Here is an 18,749-nt window from a genome sequence, read left to right as displayed (position 1 = left end):
CTTATTTTTAATGTGAAGTTTTGTATCACAAAATTGCTGGTCATATAATGGACGGTGACGGATAGATAATTTTCGTTGGATCTTGATGTCCATCCATCTGTCGTGAAAGCAAAAGTTTCTGTCTAAAAAATTGAGAAGATTGATTAAAGATTTTAAAAAACACATACTTCAGTATTATAATTCAAACAAAATATTCTGACTCACAGTTTTAATATCTTCCGTTAGTATCGTCGCCACCCTTTTCTTCTCGTCTTTATATATTGTAGGCATGATAGAATCCGCGAAAGTGGTGCGACTGGGTAATTTGTACCGCGGCTCTAACAATCGAATTAAGTTTCTGAATCCGATATCGTCGACTATGCAGAACGGCTGACAATCACGTATCATCATCCCAGCAATGAATTTGGTAATTGCTTTCGCTTTAGTCGAATTGCTTTCCAGCCTGACGAGGTTTTCTTTCGTATCTGTGACATCGTGTTCGGTGGGACTGGGAACTTTCCTGTTGTTCCCCGAAATAAGGACAAACAACCGATTCGCGTAGACCCACTTTTTCGATCGAAAATCTAGTAAGATTCTAGTAAATAGCAAATATCTAGCAAATAACTAGAATCTTACTAGATTTTGGGTCCGAAACATGGGTCTGCGCCATGTAGTTGTTTGACCTTACACGAGCATATTTTGAGCTGGATGAGGGCTCATTCTAAAGAGGAAGGTTGATCACACCACGCTCTGGTCATCATATAAGTCAAAAAGTCTTTTGGAGACAGAAAAATGCATTGAAATCTGCTGGTTTTTTCCCTAGATTTTTTCTCTACTTTGGGCCCTCATATTATTAGATATAAACATAATCTCGTTAAAATCATGACCAGAGCGTGGTGTGATCAACCTTCCTTTTTAGAATGAGCACTCGCCCAGCTCAAAACATACTCGTATAAGGTCAAACAACTACATGGCGCAGACCCATGTTTCGGGCCCAAAATCTAGTAAGATTCTAGGTATTTTCTAGTTCCAAATCGAGCCTATAATAGCCCCTTAAGGAACACTGACATATATATTGTCCGTCCGCCGAGAGTTGGCACGAGAAACTCGTAGGTACCACGTGACGCCCCTACTACGCGCTACACGTCTTCCGCGATTGACCGAATCGCTTGACGAAGGCAGCAAACGAGCGTCGTGAGTGTGACTGCAACAGAGCGATGTCACGCTACACGTCTTCCGCGATTGGCCGAATCGCTTGACGAAGACAGCAAACGAGCGTCGTGAGTGTGACTGCAACAGAGCGATGTGGCGACGCCAGCTCAGAACATTGGCGTAACCCTCCTTCCATGATCAGAGTATTAAGGGGACCGGGCACTGTAAACGGCTTAAACCCAGTGGCGGATCTAATTTTTAATAAGTTTCTGAGAGTTTTCTTGCACCTTTTATTTCTAACTTGCGTTTGAGGGCCCCAAAATGTTTACCGCTTGGGGCCTCCACTTGACCTGAGCCACCACTGCTTAAGCCGTTCACCTTTCGCATTTGTTTGCACAAAAAATAATGCACCAATCCTTTCGAATCTTTGAAGTTACTTTATATAACATAATGATAAGTAAGCAACATTGTTTTGGAAATATAATTACGATTAATACAAAAGAATAAGAGCAGTGTCGTCAGCAGGTTTTTTCTTCGAGATACAAAACTGCGTCGAGGATAACTCAAAAACTATTCATATTCATTCAATATTAATCATTTTCCGAAGAGCTGCTGTCGTCCGAATCCGAGTCGTTCTCTTCAATGAACGTGATGTCATCCAAAATTTCTTCCATGAGAGCATCTCTCTCCCAATATTTTTTTTCATTGCTTTCTACGTGGCGGCAATATTTCTCCCACATGGACGGCGAAATTTCCGCTATTGCCTCTTGCGTTAAATTTTGTAGTTCAGCAAATGACAATGTTCCTACATTTTTACTTCTTATTTTGTTTTTTATTTCTGCCCAAGCCAGTTCTATCGGGTTTAACTCGCACATGTATGGCGGCAGTCTTAACACGTGGAACCCGTGCGATTTTAACAGTTCATCTACTTTATATGTTTTTTCCACGGGCTTATGAACATCTATCAATTGCATTAATTCAAACTTTCGCATCATGACTGTGTATGGTATATTTTTATCGGCCAGCCAATCTATCATCGTTGATTTTTTACAATATTTATTTGGTGTTTTATGAGTTTGTACCGTATGATAGGAAGCATTGTCCATCACCACGACACTATCGGCGGGAAGATTTGGGATTAATTTTTCCCGTATCCATTTTTCGAAATTGGTCGAGTTCATTTGTCCATGATAATCTCCAGTCGTCGTCCTAGATTTAAAAATCAAACTCGCGTCGGTGATAAATCCATTTTTCCCACCGGCGTGAACAATAATCAATCGGTGGGAAGAACTTTGATTTTGTAATATTCCCATTTCTTGCTCACTCTGCCAACACTTTCCAAATGACAATGTATTGTCCACCCATGTCTCGTCAATATATATTATATTTCTTCCTTCTCTTCTGTGGTATTGTATGGCTTTTAAATATTTCCCTCGCCACGCCACTATATTTGGCTTTTCAATTAAAACGCGCCTAACGTTATTGCACCTTCTCCATCGAAACCCCATGCTATGTAGCAAATCGTAAAATGTTGTCCTTTTCCATGGAAATTCTATCTTTTCACGAGTAGCTGCTAATAAATTTGATCCGGTGGGCACAATTTTCTTCACTGTATACAAATCGTGAATGATATTCTTTATTACTTCCTTGTCTTCGTTAGACATTTGAAATTTCACGCTAGCACGAGGTCGTTTCTTTCCGGGGGATTGCAGCATTCCTTCACCAGAATCCGAACTTTCTTGTCGGATTCTGTATACCGTTCGCTTGGATACACCTGTATAATCAGCAACCCGTTCAGTCGATTGTGTTAGAGGGAGAAGAACCTCACCCATTTCCGATTCTTCATCACACTTTTTTATTACTCGTCGCACCATATTTCGTGCTTCGCTGTGCACCGTCTGTCCTTTCTTATGCGTTGACATATTGCACTATGTCTAATAAACTTAACCCTTTGCGGTCGGTAAATTTCGCTGATGGGAGTATTTACCAGCAGGTCGGAGCAAAAGCGTTTCGCAGTCACTTTTCCGTACGGGATTTAAAGTAATGAAACACACAGAACGTGAGCGACGTGCAGTGTGGCTAGCTTTTTCCTGTCTCACAATCAATGTTTCTCGCGAGAGCTCATTCGAAACTGACTGCCCTGCAGTTTCTCCCTTCCGAAGAGAACGATAAACATTGAATTCAGTAAGTTTAACTGGCATCGGGAGGATCGTTTTACATTGTCGCTAGCTTTGTACGCCGCGCCGCGCCGCGCCGTGCCGCGCGCCGGGCGATCAGGAAAGACATGCCGCCGCAGTGATGGCACCGACTTCTACGACGATTTGCGAATGCCGCCACTGTGGCAAAGCCGAATGCCGTCACTGTGACTGCAAACGGTTAATTTAACAAAAATAGTACTAAACTTAAATACTGAAACTCAGTATTTACACTAACACTAAACTATGTAAAACTAAAAATAGAATAAAGAATAGAATTGATAAATTATAGTAAATAGAATAAAAATATGAAAATATAAGCTATAAAAGATTAAAACAAGATGTTAAGTTAAGTGTTTTAAACTAATAGATGGTGTATGAAATCGCTCGATGTTGACAGAATGATAGCTCTGAGAGAACTGTTTTTCTGAGCTCTGTAACTTTCTTAAAGAAGTCATTCTTTCTATCTCACTCTATTGATGAGCGAGATTTTCCCGAGAAAATGTCTCTGTTTGTAAAAGTCTCCAGTTACTCCTATCATCAATTTTCTTTCGCTATGCTCAATAGGGACGTAACTCCGAGTTCGTCGGACACTCGGATCAAATGGAACCATATGTTCTCCAGGCATCTTCTGTGAATCTTCTGTGAAACCCTTCGCACTCGAATAGTGCCTCCGAGGCACTACTAAAAATTCTATACCATTAGCCAAAATATTTTTTACTCTATTAAAGATGTTCGTATCTAATCAATTCTTAAACATTGAAATATTGTATCAGGCATTATATCAGTTTCATATCTATAAAATGAAAAAAATCATATAGAATAGAAATATTTGAAGTCGGAAGAAATGTTTAATTTTCGAGTTAAAATAGCTCCGAGTGCTAAGAGTTAAAAGTCTAAATTTTTTTTTGTAATAGAACACAAAGAAAACAAAATATTCCTGAAAATTGGTTTTAAAAGAATATTCTCATAACGCGTCTGACTTGTTATTATAAGGTAAAAGACTAAGAATATGATATAAAATATACGTGACATTTACATTTTATTAATGCAGTAAGACTCCAGTCTTCGCGGTTAGTGAATCAGAGAATATTATGTGCCCCCCGTTGTTTACGCGGATTCTACTTGTTTACGTCTATGTTGACGGGCGCGCCCAACGCCGAAGCGTAAGAGTGGGGTCGGCAGCCTTGCGTCAAGAGTGGGGACTCGGCGAGTCCCCCTGCACCCCACTGACGAGATTCTGTGCCAACTCTCGGCGGACGGACAATACCAGGCGTGGGCACGGGTGGAGCAGTGATGTGATCAGACCCACCGTAACTCGCGCATGCGCGGCCAAGACAGTAGCGTATCTACAATGACGCAGCCGAGCGACCAGGGCCCTGACGCCTTGAGGCAGTTATTCTGGCGGGAATGTACATACATACCAGTGTTATTGGCGGGACGACTGATGGACGAGAGACGAGTATGTATTCTTTTGCGTAGTTATTACAGTGCTCTTTCTCTATCCCATCCTCAAAATAAAGAATAAGTTTCAATTATAAAAGTTTGCGGGGTGCTCAAGCTACACGATTTCATCGAAATAGTTACGCTACTGAGGCTGAAATTGCCGCGCATGCGCGAGTTACGGTGCGTCTGATCACATCACTGGGGTGGAGCCCCTCAAACGCCTGCTTCCCCCACCAAGCTTCCTTTCGGTGGCGCTCCTCGTGGCTCCGATGCACGAGGCCTGCGCACTGCTTGCAACAAGCGAAACGCGTCCTTCCTACATAGTAACGACGGATGCTGGTGGAGGACAGTAGGCGCTACGGTGGGGACAGTTTTGCCTCAATTGAGGCAAAATTAATATATACTATGGATACGGTATTGCCATAAGCCAGCTGCACGGCTTTTTAGCCCAAATTGAACGTAGGATTCGATGCCAGTGCCGTCCAGCGGTAAACCGGTGTATTAAGGGAAATAGCGCAAGTTTCAAAAATGAAGTTTATAAAATTGAAATAATAGCACCGACGACTATTATCTCGTCGGTGATAATAGTATGTTATAACATCACAAGTTAATCGTAAACTATAACAAATTAACCAAAAGTGAAATTTGTGAAATAAATGTATAAATGTAATATAAAAGAAACTAAGAATGATTAATGAAGTGAAGAGTAAGTGCAAAATTGAATTAAAAATATTTGTGAACATTTTTGTTGTTTGCTTCATTGTTATAGATAAGGGAAAAGTAAATGAATGTGTATTTCTTACGTTGTAAGAGAAGCATTAAATGAAATCAAACTCATAATAATATTGAAATACATTTATTACTTAACTTAACTTATATAAATATTTATATAAAACACATTTATAATTATTTAATTACATACTGTTAGCACGGGGAACTTTATGGGAAAGAACCGCGCTAGAGGGATTAAAAAAGGGTGGATGCAGAACGCTTAGAATCGGGAACCGGAATCGATGTAATGCTAGGCAAATGAATCCTACTCAAATGTTCACTTCACAAACCGATGGTCTACGGCTTTCTCACATTTATTTTGGAATGAATGTATGTAACGCACTACAGTGATTAAACAATTATAATTTTGCGGAAGCACCCGAGCTACGAAGCTTCTACCGACAGGTATAACGTACTCTGAATTTTGATAAATGCTGATGAAGAAGGCTCGCGAAGTTTACGCTCGAGGAATCGAATTACGACAGACGCTTGACGACGAAAAACTCGGTTAATCGATCGGATCGATACGCATGGGTGAATCGCATCCCCACTTCTCTCGCACAAGAGCCCGGGTTACCCAAAATTTCGCGCTAGCGAAAGACAATCATGTCGGACGGCGGGGTATCGCTCGCTGCCGCGACTTACAATATATATACGCGTTAAACAACACCGCCCGCCTTGCGCGATCGCGCAATGGAATCGAAAATTGAGGAAGCTCGGTGCTCCAATACCCGTTTGGACAGGGTTACGTAACGGGTAATTTGCAGATCCGCGTGATGGGTCTGCGATAGATGGACGTGTTGGTTTTGACATCAACCACTCGAATATTACCGTCCTTGCCTGGCCACGTTTTGACTATCAACCCCATTTCCCAGCGGTTGGGGGGCAGTATGGGGTTTTGCACTAAGACGATATCCCCTGGTTGCAGCTGGTTTTTCACAGTGCTCCACTTGTACCTGGACTGAAGCTCTTGCAAGTATTCGTGGGACCAGGTTCGCCAAAGGAGCTCGTGAAACCGTTGAATGGTTTGCCAACGAGTCAGATGCGAGAGCGGTTCCTCGGTACACGAAGGGGTCGGTCGCGTGTTTAGAGGACCACCCGTTAGAAAGTGTCCCGGGGAGAGAATCTCCAAGCATTGGGGATCGTCTCGTACGCGGGTAATTGGCCGCGAGTTTAATGTGGCCTCGATTTTGCAAAGCAAAGTGCACATTTCTTCGGCTGTAGGTGTGTACGCCCCTATAATGCGCCGGAGGTGATGCTTTATGGAGCGAACAGCAGCCTCCTGCATCCCTCCATGGTGTGGTGCTCCGGGTGGATAGAAGGTCCACGAGATGCGTAGGTCCGCGCATCGATCTTTGATCTCCGCCGAGTTGGTCACGGCCGCGAAATCCGTCGCTAGCTCGCGAGCCGCTCCGACAAAATTAGTCCCGTTGTCGCTCGTAATCGTCGAGGGTATCCCACGTCGAGAAATAAAGCGGTCGAGGGCCGCAAGGAAGGCACTAGTGGACAAGTCGGTGACCAATTCAATGTGGAGGGCGCGGGTTGCAAAACAAACGAAGACGGCGACGTAATTTTTATGCGTCTTTTTCCCTCGTCCTGCAGACTCCCGTACCTGAAAAGGTCCCGCGTAATCGAGTCCGATGTTAGTGAACGGGCGTGAGGGGCGACATCGAGACGACGAAAGGTCCTGCATGATCTGCGTTGCTGTTTCTGCCCTCCACCGTGCACATTTTACACATCGGTGTATAATTCGGCGAGCCGCGTCGCGAATCCCTACGATCCAGTAACGACGCCTCGTGGTATAAACGGTGAGTTGCACCCCGCCGTGTAGTGTAAGCAGGTGTGCATCCCGAAGGAGTAGATCTGAGACCTCATGTTTCGGTAGGATTACGGGGTGTTTTTGCTCCCATTGCAGAAAAGAATTTCGAAGTCTTCCGCCGACCCGCAGAATACCATATTGATCGAGGAAGGGGTTGAGCTTCTGAATTATAGATCGATTCTCGATTGGTTTTGCGTTTGCGAGCGCGCGTATTTCAGTCGCGAACGAAGAAGCTTGAACGAGGCTAATTATAGCTCGCTCTGCTTCACGGAGTTCGGAGATGGTTAAAGAGAGACGCGACGCGATTAGTTTCGATCGCGTTCTGTTTACATATCGCCGAACGTAACCGAATACGCGTATAAGTCGAGCCCAGCTGGAGACTCTCGAAAAGACATCCCATTGTTCGGTTCTCGTGGCTACGTGAACGGCTGTTTGGGATTTTTCTTCCTCTGTGTCGAATGTCTTTTGGGGGGGCCAATGCTCTTCGCTCTCTCGCAGCCATGCCGGGCCCTCGGTCCAGAAGTTCGACGAGAGCAAGTCTTCTGCGCTAACGCCGCGCGAATTCAAATCCGCTGGATTCGACCGGGTGGGTACGTGCTTCCAATTCGCGGTCGGTAATGCTGTGTGGATTTTCGACGTCCTATTAGCCACTGCTGTCTTCCAGGCCGCGGGGTGCTTTCGTAGCCAAGCGAGGACTATGGTCGAGTCGGTCCAACATACGACCCGATTGAAGGGAACCGCTAGCGAATTCTTCACGTGCTGGATTAATTCGGTTAACATTACCGCGCCGTTTAATTCGAGTATAGGTATCGATAATGTTTTTATCGGAGCTACTCGAGACTTGGCGGCAAGCAGCATTGTACGCGGAGGACCGTCGAAGGATGTTACACGTGCGTAAACAGCGCAGGAGAACGCGGCGCGCGAGGCGTCGCTGAATCCGTGTAGTTGAATATCAGCTGAGCCAGGTCCGTAGCCTACCCAACGCGGTACCCGCAGGGTTTTCAAAGCACACCAATCCGTGCAAAATGCATCCCAGGTCGCCTGCGTTTGATCCGATACGCGATCATCCCATTCGATTTTCTCCAGCCACTGGGTTTGCATGAGGATTTTTGCACGTATGATTATTGGGGACAGCCACCCCAGAGGATCAAATAATTTCGCGATCTCCGAAAGCAACTCTCGTTTTGTCATCCGTTCTGCACGGGACACGTGTGGCTGCAGGGCAAAAGAAAATGCGTCCTGCGCGGGGAGCCATTTTATTCCGAGAACCTTCAATTCTGATTCGTTGAACATTCTCAGATCAACCGCGTGCGAGTGTTCCGTTTCAGGGATATTTTTTAGGACGTCGGAATCGTTGCCTGCCCATTTCCGAAGATGGAAGCCAGCTCGACTTAATAGCTGACAAACCTGAACACGGGTTTCTTCGAGGAGGCGCTTATCCTGGGCCCCGAGGAAAACGTCATCAACGTAAATGTTGTTTTGTAGAACCTGTGCCGCGAGGGGGAAATTTGGACCCTCGAGGATACCGATCTCTTTGAGTACGCGCATCGAGAGATACGGTGCGCAGGCCGTTCCGTATGTTACCGTATTGAGTTCGTACGCTTCGAGTTGGTGGGTTTTCTCATTCTCCCACAAGATGCATTGATGTTTCCGATCTTGTGAATGCACGACAATTTGTCGGAACATTTTCTCAATGTCCGCAACCAGTACGAACTCATGGAGACGCCAATTTAAAATTATGCGTGTTATGTCCTGCTGCAATTTTGGACCCGTATGAAGAAGGTCATTGAGCGAATAGCCACTCGAAGTTTTGTGAGACGCATTGAAAACGACGCGCAACTTAGTCGTTTGGCTTTCTTCGCGGAGAACGGCGCGATGTGGTATGAAGGTTCTCGTCTTATCGATGGACGAGAGCTGCGTCATATGTCCAAGCGTTACGTACTCGCGAATAAACTCGGTGTATCTCGCTTTAACTTCATCATTGTGTTGCAGCTGTGTGGTTAGTCGCTTGAGAGATGCTGCAGCGCCGCGGAAGGAGTCTCCGAGGAAATCATCGGGTATCGGTTTGATGAAGGGCAACCGCACGATGAAACGACCTGTAGCATCGCGACTGTAGGTGGTGGCAAAGTGTTGCTCGCATTGGTTCTCCTGCGGGGTGAGGGAACACGCTTCGGGAACGGCTTCGGTTTCCCAAAAACGAGACAACGCCGTTTCGAGCGAGGCCGCGGTGACCCCGTGATGCGCGGTGATCGTTGGGTGCGGGACGTTGGCTCCGCGGATGGGTCCAGACAAGATCCACCCGAATACAGTATTTTGGGCAATAGGCCCGTTTGTCAGAGAGCAATGAACGCCGGGACGGATTATCTGACCGTATAATTCCGCACCTAATAAAATTTCGATGCGCTGGTCCGACGCAGGGTTGGGATCGGCTAGCGCGAGAGTTGTAAATTCCCTGTAGTCGTCCACGGTGATCGGGGGCGGAACATACCGAGTGATACTTCGAACTATGAACGCACGTGTAGAAATAACCGGCTGAATTGACACGGAATTGCCTATACATATTTGCGCGCTATAGTTGATACTACTGGCGGGTTCGCCACCGAGCCCTGTGACAGAAATCGGCGATCTTATTTTTTGAAGTCGTAATTGTTGTACGAGATTGTTTGAAATGAAGGACGCTTGCGATCCTTGGTCAAGCAGCGCACGAGCTAATCGCGTCCGGCCGTCCGGTGTGTAAACCTTTACGATTGCGGTAGCAAGTAGAACAGTTTTCTCTTCTTTGGGGACGGTTTCGGCGAGATGTGTCGCTGTGAGATCGTAATTCGCGTTCGATGTTGACGGTCGCGCTTCGCAGTTGGTCGACGTAGCTGTCGAAGGTTGCGGATGGACGGTCGATCGAGTCGTCGAGTCGTATGTGTGAACGCCCGGTTTTTGCTTTGAAGCTTTGGGAGTTCCTCTGTGCAACAGCGTGTGGTGTCTCCCGCCGCACTCTCGGCAGACATGGGTACTTGGACAATTGGACACGGTATGCTCGGAGCCTAAGCAGTTTATACAGACGCGTTCATTTTTTAGTACTTCGAAGCGAGCGAGGGGAGACAACTTCCTAAACGCCTTGCAATCGCGTACCGAGTGTGAGTCGTTACACATTGAACACGGCGACCGCGTTCGTACGGTTTCCTCTACGACATGCGAGGTCGACGCAGGTCGCGATGGACCCGGACGCTTTGCGTTAGCTACGGATTGCGATTTCGGTTCGGTTTCCTCCTCGACAGCCGCGGCTTTCGTGAATAAAAATTCTTCGAGCTGCTTGAACGTCGGATAGGTTCTGGTTTTGCCGAGAAAGTCACGCCACTCGCGCGCTGTGGTCTTTTCGAATTTGTTCGTTACTAAATATACGAGCAGATCGTCTTGCGAGGTGCGACCTAACTTATGGAGCGCTTCAAGGGTATTGCGAAAATGCACGGTGAACTGTCTTAGCGAATCTATTTGCTCCATATTTATGGACTTTAAGGAAAACAACTTTCGCATCAGAGCGTGAACGATTAGCCGTTCATTGTCGAAATTCTCCTTGAGGCGTTCCCAAGCGATTTCAAAATTCGAGTCGATGACATCGAGGTTTTCCACGGCCGCGAGTGCGTCGCCTGATAAACTACCGAGTAGGTATTGCAATTTCACGCTGTCCGTTAGCGAAGGATTTGAAATTATGGCGCTTTTGAATCGCGACTCATAGGGTTTCCACTTGGCGCAGTCCCCACTGAATGTAGGAAGTTCGACTTTCGGAAGCTTAATATTTTGGATCGAGCTTACCGGCGTTGGGGATACAGACACTGGGGAGCTAGCTGCAATCGGTGTGGGAGAGATCGTCAAGCGCGAGATCGCTTGTTTCAGCATAGTCCAACCGTCGAGGTAGAAGTCCTCCATACGGTCCATGGTGTCGGACTGGAAGTAAGGAAGAGTCTCCTTCGTTGGGTCCAGTTTCCTGGCAGCTTGCAGGGCTCCGTTGAGTTGCCTGATTTCGATCCATGTGTCCTCAAAGAGCTTGATCCTCGCCTCCAAGAACGGGACGGTGAAGTTGGCCTCGCCTTTCTTCTTTGTATTGCTCAAGATCTTCTGTAGCTGAGAAACAGCTTGATTTTGCCGTTCAAGTACGGCCTCGAAGGTTTCGATCACGCTTGTATTCATCGTCCTTGGTGATAGACTCGAAATCACAACGTTGAAAAACAATGGTTGGTGTCGCAACCTTGACGAAGGTAACCGTTACACTTTCCAAATTTGAGACGAATTTCCTGGTCGATTCCGGGGAAAAGCCGAGCAATAAGCAGGATCCGGCTCGAAGGACCAAAATTATAACTGTTAGCACGGGGAACTTTATGGGAAAGAACCGCGCTAGAGGGATTAAAAAAGGGTGGATGCAGAACGCTTAGAATCGGGAACCGGAATCGATGTAATGCTAGGCAAATGAATCCTACTCAAATGTTCACTTCACAAACCGATGGTCTACGGCTTTCTCACATTTATTTTGGAATGAATGTATGTAACGCACTACAGTGATTAAACAATTATAATTTTGCGGAAGCACCCGAGCTACGAAGCTTCTACCGACAGGTATAACGTACTCTGAATTTTGATAAATGCTGATGAAGAAGGCTCGCGAAGTTTACGCTCGAGGAATCGAATTACGACAGACGCTTGACGACGAAAAACTCGGTTAATCGATCGGATCGATACGCATGGGTGAATCGCATCCCCACTTCTCTCGCACAAGAGCCCGGGTTACCCAAAATTTCGCGCTAGCGAAAGACAATCATGTCGGACGGCGGGGTATCGCTCGCTGCCGCGACTTACAATATATATACGCGTTAAACACATACAATTATACAAAATTCATACAATGTTATTGTATTATGTAGAAATTGGATACTTAAACATGATAATCTCAAGTCAGCTATTCAAGATTCAGCAGCGGTAGCCTGTATCACTATTGATAACTGAACAGAGAAGAAATGTAAACTTTTCTTAAGTCTGTAATACTGCTTTAAAATTGAAAGGATTAAAGAAAGTCATTCTGGAGAAAGAGAGAAGGCACACACAGAAAAATGCATATCTTGTACAGAATGGCACACAATTTAATTTCAATACACAGCAAGCAAAAAACATACAGCCAATTAACGAGCCACTATTAGAAGCACAGTTATTAAATAAGCAGTGCATCCATGCTTTTGGCTTCACTGATGAGCCCAAATAATTGACCTAGTTAAAAAGTATCGCATGTTTTGGCCGGTGACCGCAGAAGCATATCTTTTTGTTGCAGCGTACATTCGTAGTTCAATGTACTGTTTTATGATCGTTTTTATAAGCCTATTAGTATGACTTATAAATTCTTCAATACTAAACATTTTCATGTCATGTTTTTTTAATTCTATAAATAAATTATGATTTTCCGTTGCTCGCTCAAAAACCCGTGTAGCCAATATTAGGGTGGACCTTAGTTACTCTTGGTGAAAAAATTTTTTCGGAATTTTAATGGTGCGACCCCGTCAATTTGTGCCATTTAGTGAAAAAATAAACCCTGTAAAAAATCAACTCGATCGGGCAATGAGAAGACGTGCCACAACGACTTTGTTTATGTAAAAAAATTAAATTTCACTAAAAATAGGAAAAACAGTTTTTAGCACATTATTTCATTATTAGATGTCATTTTAGACCAATATCTTTAATTGTAATAAAAAAAAGTTATTTATTAACAATTAAATTAATTTGTTTAAACGAAGATTGCAATATTTTTTTGCAATATATTTTGTTATTAATAAATACATACGTTTATAAATATTGGTGGTATTTATTATAAATGTTGACTTAATGTTTTTTTATCGACTGTAGGGTAACGCTGTTTATACTCTGATACAATTTGTAAAATGTCCTGTCTCTCGTTTTCATCTTTGGTAATACAATCGGAATACTCTTTCATTAATTTTACTGCTCGTTCAGCTACATCATTAACGATTTGTAAATTCCCTACAATTCTTGTCGCCGCTTTATAATTATTATCCGCTTCCCACAATGCTGGGTCCTTAGACATAAAATCTATATTTATATCAAATCTAGAAAAGAATTTCAATGTTTGTGTAGAAACAAAATTGTCCATAGTAATATCTATATATAGTTTAATATCTTTTCTAGGAATGACCAATTTTTTACAATTTTGTTCTTCTTCTTTGTTGAGTGCTTCAACCATCTTTTTTTTAATTTCTACAGAAATGTGTGGATCAAAAAATGACAATCCCACATTTTCTGGTGACAAGTACCATAAGTGATTGCTCAGTTTTTGCAACGTAGCATTACTTATGGTTTCGTCAATCTCTTTATATTTCCATAGATCACTTAATAGTTCTAAATCTAACCGGGGTGCTATCGCAGGTACAGTGGTACGTACCCAAGCGAGTATGTATATATTAATTAAAAAAATACAAATACTTTGTATCCATAACTTTTTCTCACTACTTAAATGAAATTCATTCCTAAAAATATAAATTTTTATGCAATATATAGCCTTAGCCATCCACCTCGCATGGTGGAATGCGCCAGGCATCCTAAATCTAACACCTTTAGGTGGAGTTCCGCCTAGAAAAATTATCATAAGTTCTATCAGTTCCTTGTAATCATCCCTCGGTTGAATTTGTTGCAAATTGTGTATTGCCGCTTCAATCTTTTTATCAATCTCTATTACATTTTGACGTACAAATTCATCTTCTACGCCGGGCTTAAAATTGTCTTTATTTATTGAACTCCAAGAATTTTTAAATTTCTTAAAAAGAGGAACATCTGGACCCGTCGACTTTTTCATTTTTGTATCAAATGCAGCACGTAAAATTAATTCATAAATATGGTGACGGCATGGCAAATACAATAATTCTTTTTCTAATTTTTGTTCCAATAGAACGCAGGCTCCTTGTATTCTGCCGGTGTTGGTTGCGGTCGTATCAAAACAAAGGGCTTCTACTTGCTGTGATAAATTCCATTCTTCTGTCTTAGAGAAGATTGCCGACGCTTGATTGGCCCCACTACCCGATGGTATAACTGGAATTCCCAATAATTTTTTAATTTCCCCGCAACTTATAACTATCGGTAATCGTTCTACATTTTTGTGGCTTATATCTGGTATAAGTGTAGCATCCCAATGAATAGTTATGCCCCTAAGATTAATTTGTCCGAACATTTCTTGCAACTGTGCTGCATGCTCAGACCGATAATTATGTCGATATCTTCGAATAGATGTTCTATTTATTATTAATTCATTTAGGTCATGACCTAAACATTCTGCTGTTGCCATAACAATTCGAATTGCATCACGGTCGCTTATTCTACACGAATCTAAAACAGCTACTAATTTTGGAGTAATAACCTTCTGCTTTCCTCGTCTTTTCTTGGGGTTACTCGGCCCAGGTATATTGTAGTCCTCTGCCTCGGTGTCATCACCGTCAGGTACCTGAGGCTCGTCCGAAAGAATTTCTATGGTTCTTGCTAACGGGACTTCTGTCTCTTCATCACTGGATGTGGACGTTGATTCTAATTGTACTGAATCTATAACGTAAAAATGAATTTGCTATAATTGGAAAATATAAATGTGAAAGCATTAGAAATAACTTCAAAACATTACCATTGATCGATGATTCCTGAGCCCGTTGCCACCGCATCTCTTGTTGTTCCTTCCGCTCTGCTTGTCTTTCTTCTTTCTCTACTAATTTACGATCAATAGATGCCATCGAACCGATTCGTCTCTTTTCCCTCTGCTGCAGGAGGAATATCTTATCTTCCTCTACAGAAATCATTTCTAAGGCATTCGCATGTGCGATATCGAATAAATCCTCTAATGAATCTATAAATTCTTGTTCTCGCTTTCTCTGTAGATCATTTTGGCGATTCACGGTTTTATTAAGCGTTCGCCATTTGTTGTATAGTTTTTCCACTTTATTAATACTATCCGATGTTTTTTTTATTGGAATTCTCGCCTTTTCCCAGAAAATTTCTACTTCTTTCATCACTAAAGCCGCACTTTCACGTAGATTTAAGTTCACTTTTCGCATATTATAGAACAATACACGTAAAAGTTGTCCGTTGCTTGGTAATTTAGCCCCAACAATTTGTGACTCAAAGTGATTTAATAGGAATAACTGATCACTGCTCCTTGTTTCCATCTTACTCAACTCTCTGTAGTATTTCCAATGCGAGTGCTACGAAGATTCGGCCTAGACTGCAGTGAGAAGTGAGTTCTCTTGTCGATGGACGTACGAAATGAGTTTAGGTATAACCATAAAAGAGGGGAGGCTTCTAAAGGGCCTAACGGAAAGTTTCCGAGGGTCAGTGGAATAGGTAAAAGGTTCTCAGGTAGCTGCAGCAAGCAAAACCTTGCTGACAGGTAACAGTGGTTTTCATTTCATATTGTAGTACTCTTGTACTCTTATACGCTAAAGGTTCAAACTTTCGAATAAATTATTCAAACTTATAAGTAAATATTGTTATTAAATAACCGAGAAATGATACTTTTGGTAAATAATAATAATTTTTTCAGCGGAAATGTTACAATGGAGTTATAGATAGAATTGGAGTAAAACTAGTGAAATTTCCAAACTTCAAGTCAATTGTGGCACCCTTTCCCTTTGTCCTATCGACTTCCGCTTTTGCAGAAATTATTTTATTATCAAATGGAACAAATCTAGAGGGTCGCACATAAAAATTTCGATGGTGGAAAATAAGGTCCACCCTAAGCCAATATACATGGAAAATTTGTTTCGACCGGGGGTTTCCCTGGATTTGTATTGCAAGCTTTACGGAAAAGAGATTCCGTGATCAAACAAATTTGGACTACACTATTCGATGGAATAGTTAAGTATCCATGCGTGATTGCTGCAATGTACGACACAGGATTGCTTTTCTGAATGTGCACATTGTTACTAACTCCGGTGCATGCCACAAGGCATTCTGAGCAATTAATTAACTTTTTCTTCTTAAGGGATAAAATTACCCATCCTGCGATATAGCCCACCGCCTGTTGTGAAAACTCACTTACATTCAAAGTTTGCGCCCAAGATAAATTTAAAAACTCGCTTATTTCAGATATGACGTTGCCATCTCTGAAATGTTCAGCGAGCCCATATTTTTCTGCTGTTCTCAAATTATGCGTTTCGTTATATACATTGATGTCATATCGACCTTTGATGTTTTTTTTAAAGTACTGGAGGAGATATTTAATATTTTTGTGGTGTCGAATGCCTGTACATTACCTGTGTTAATTTTGTTGTAATTAATATGGTATAGAATATTTATTAATATATAATATAATTGACAAAGTAATATAATTGTCTTTGTAACTTGTGAATACCTATGACGAACACTGTATACTCTTTAACGACTTCGGAGCGACTGCGGAATCGTTCTGGATGCCGGTAATCCCCACTCTAACTACGGCGCTCATTATTACTATACATTACGTGTTGTCTATACATGTAATTCCCTACAATCTCCCCCTATGAGCAACGTAGTTTTACATCAATTTTTATCTGGACTAATCTCGTCGTAATCCATTAATTTAATTTTACTTAAAGACCATAAAAGTTTCTCTCGTGTCACCGCTTAATGACGGAGTTGGCAAAGGCCCACATACATCGCAATGAATTAATTCTAGTGGTACCTTGCTTTGAGCTCTCGTTATTGTTTTATGAGGAGTTTTACTTATTTTTCCAATGTTACAAGTAGCGCAATCGAATTCTTTGTCAAAGCAAGTTACCTCTATACCATTCGCTAAGTTTTCATTACGCATTCTCGATAGATACTCTCTATTAATATGTCCTAATCGTTTATGCCAAATTTCGGAATTAGTTTCAATTTTCTCTACGTTGTATGATTCGTAACTATCGCGTTTATCGCCGTACGGTTCTGCTAAGAATCTAATGTGTTCATTGTGTGGTTGTAATTAACAGAGAAGCAGTAATATTGTGCGACGAGGCCATACCTCGTCGCGAGCGCCGCATAAATGAGGGCTACCGGCCCCTACTTATATTTATAGACGTCGGCGACACGGACACGCGCCAATCACCGTCGCGACCAGGCGCGTGCCAATCAGAGAGCGCCGCGGCCGCTCGACCGAGAGCGGCACTCTCCATGGTCCGCGCTTTCGCGCGCTATATGTATAAGTCGCGCCGGAATACTGAACGAGCGGAGTCCGCCTGGAACCACTCCCGTGCACACCGGATCGTACGAGCCCTTTTCAGAGCTATACATCCGTCCAGAACGCAGGCTGGAAGCACGAGTTCCAGGAGACGACTTCCCACCGTGTCCCGGCTCCCGGAGATCGCCGTGCCATCGCCTTGGCTGGACCGGACCCGTCGTGTCGGTGTGGTGGGCACGAACCCCCTTAGGTGCTTCTAAGGTGCGTACGTCTGCAACCCGTCGCTCAGGTGCTTCTGTGTGAGGGTTACGGCACTACTCGGCTCTCCGACCGTCCAGCACGGGCCGATTGGCCTCCGGCCCTGTCCGCGAGTCGAACCTTCGCGGTTCAACGTCGCGGTTAGGTGTGGCGGCGCACAGTGGTCCGGATCGAGAAATTCAGTGACATTTTGTTATAACTTTTGAACCATTAGAGATATTGCAATGAAATTTCCACTAAAAATATTTAAAAAATAGTCATTTTTAACTATAGATAATTAAATATTTTTTTTAATTGTTAAACAATATTTATTAATTAATTTTCATTGATACTTTTTTCTTAAAACAAAATTGTTTACATATATTATAAGTTTACAAACTATTTTTTCTAATAATTTATAATTAAAATTTTTTAATGGTCCGTATCGAGAAATTCAGTGACACTTTGTCATAGCTTTTGAGTCGTAAAAGTTATTGCGATGAAATTTTCACTGAAAAATATGAAAAAATAATCATTTTTTAATGATAAATAATTTAATATGTTTAATTATTTTTAATAACATTTTACTTACTTTATTGGCTGATTGACTTAAATCTATGTAAGTATCAATTCTGCAGCTTCTTGATCTAGCGGCTTGTTCTTTTTACTTTGCGAGTTTACTCGTATTGTCGATATATACGGATCGGAACTTATGAGCAATCTGTGAAGTAAATCCTCGTTTGTGTTGATCCTGGAATTTTTTCTCGTGTTCCTGCTTCTGAATTTTTTGAAATCTTTGTGTTTCGTTTCTTGTGCCTCCTCAGAAAGCTGTCCAATCGGAAGTAAAGCATTTTGTACTATATCCTTGCCGTGGATTAATATCTTGTGTATGGAGGCAGGCATGTAATACCATCCATAATGTTGCACATAATGTTTTGCTGTTTGTAGCGTATATTCTTCGAACTTGGTAAGATGTATTTCGTAT

The 18,749-nt window shown here is 42.7% G+C and overlaps 4 protein-coding genes across 5 annotated transcripts in view; 1 reads left to right on the top strand and 3 right to left on the bottom strand.

The window, feature by feature from the left end:
• The window catches only part of LOC143209177 (nuclear RNA export factor 1-like), a 165,244-nt gene that overhangs the window by 57,327 nt on the left and 89,168 nt on the right, over window positions 1-18,749 (top strand). The window lies entirely within an intron of this gene.
• Window positions 1,722-3,053, bottom strand: LOC143209032 (uncharacterized). The gene is made up of 2 exons (XM_076424165.1): window positions 2,960-3,053; window positions 1,722-2,905 (listed from the first exon to the last, which is right to left on the bottom strand). Exons 1-2 carry the CDS (start codon window positions 3,051-3,053, stop codon window positions 1,722-1,724), a joined length of 1,278 nt encoding a protein of 425 aa, XP_076280280.1.
• LOC143209031 (uncharacterized) lies at window positions 6,289-11,544 on the bottom strand. The gene is made up of 2 exons (XM_076424164.1): window positions 7,717-11,544; window positions 6,289-7,155 (listed from the first exon to the last, which is right to left on the bottom strand). The coding sequence occupies exons 1-2, from the start codon at window positions 11,542-11,544 to the stop codon at window positions 6,289-6,291; spliced, it is 4,695 nt and encodes a 1,564-aa protein (XP_076280279.1).
• LOC143208527 (uncharacterized) lies at window positions 13,119-15,696 on the bottom strand. Of its 2 annotated transcripts, XM_076422974.1 has the most exons (3): window positions 15,020-15,696; window positions 14,765-14,943; window positions 14,300-14,439 (listed from the first exon to the last, which is right to left on the bottom strand). In XM_076422974.1, exons 1-3 carry the CDS (start codon window positions 15,555-15,557, stop codon window positions 14,359-14,361), a joined length of 798 nt encoding a protein of 265 aa, XP_076279089.1. In that variant the 5' UTR covers window positions 15,558-15,696; the 3' UTR covers window positions 14,300-14,358. The 2 variants fall into 2 exon arrangements, with proteins under 2 accessions (XP_076279088.1, XP_076279089.1); XM_076422973.1 differs by having other exon boundaries at window positions 13,119-14,943.

The sequence above is a fragment of the Lasioglossum baleicum genome, chromosome 5 (genome assembly GCF_051020765.1).
Source record: "Lasioglossum baleicum chromosome 5, iyLasBale1, whole genome shotgun sequence".
NCBI classification, from domain to species: Eukaryota; Metazoa; Arthropoda; class Insecta; order Hymenoptera; family Halictidae; genus Lasioglossum; species Lasioglossum baleicum.
This window is presented reverse-complemented; position numbering and strand designations above follow the sequence as displayed.

Bases quoted from the DNA above. Each gene is read 5' to 3' on its own strand.
- LOC143209031 (XM_076424164.1), bottom strand. From the start codon at position 11,544: ATGAATACAAGCGTGATCGAAACCTTCGAGGCCGTACTTGAACGGCAA. The intron at 7,156-7,716 runs GTATTCGGTTAC...GGACCTTTTCAG, and splicing joins GCTGGGCTCGACTTATACGC to GTACGGGAGTCTGCAGGACG.
- LOC143208527 (XM_076422973.1), bottom strand. From the start codon at position 15,557: ATGGAAACAAGGAGCAGTGATCAGTTATTCCTATTAAATCACTTTGAG. The intron at 14,944-15,019 runs GTAATGTTTTGA...TTTACGTTATAG, and splicing joins TCAGGAATCATCGATCAATG to ATTCAGTACAATTAGAATCA.
- LOC143209032 (XM_076424165.1), bottom strand. From the start codon at position 3,053: ATGTCAACGCATAAGAAAGGACAGACGGTGCACAGCGAAGCACGAAAT. The intron at 2,906-2,959 runs GTGAGGTTCTTC...CTGATTATACAG, and splicing joins TGATGAAGAATCGGAAATGG to GTGTATCCAAGCGAACGGTA.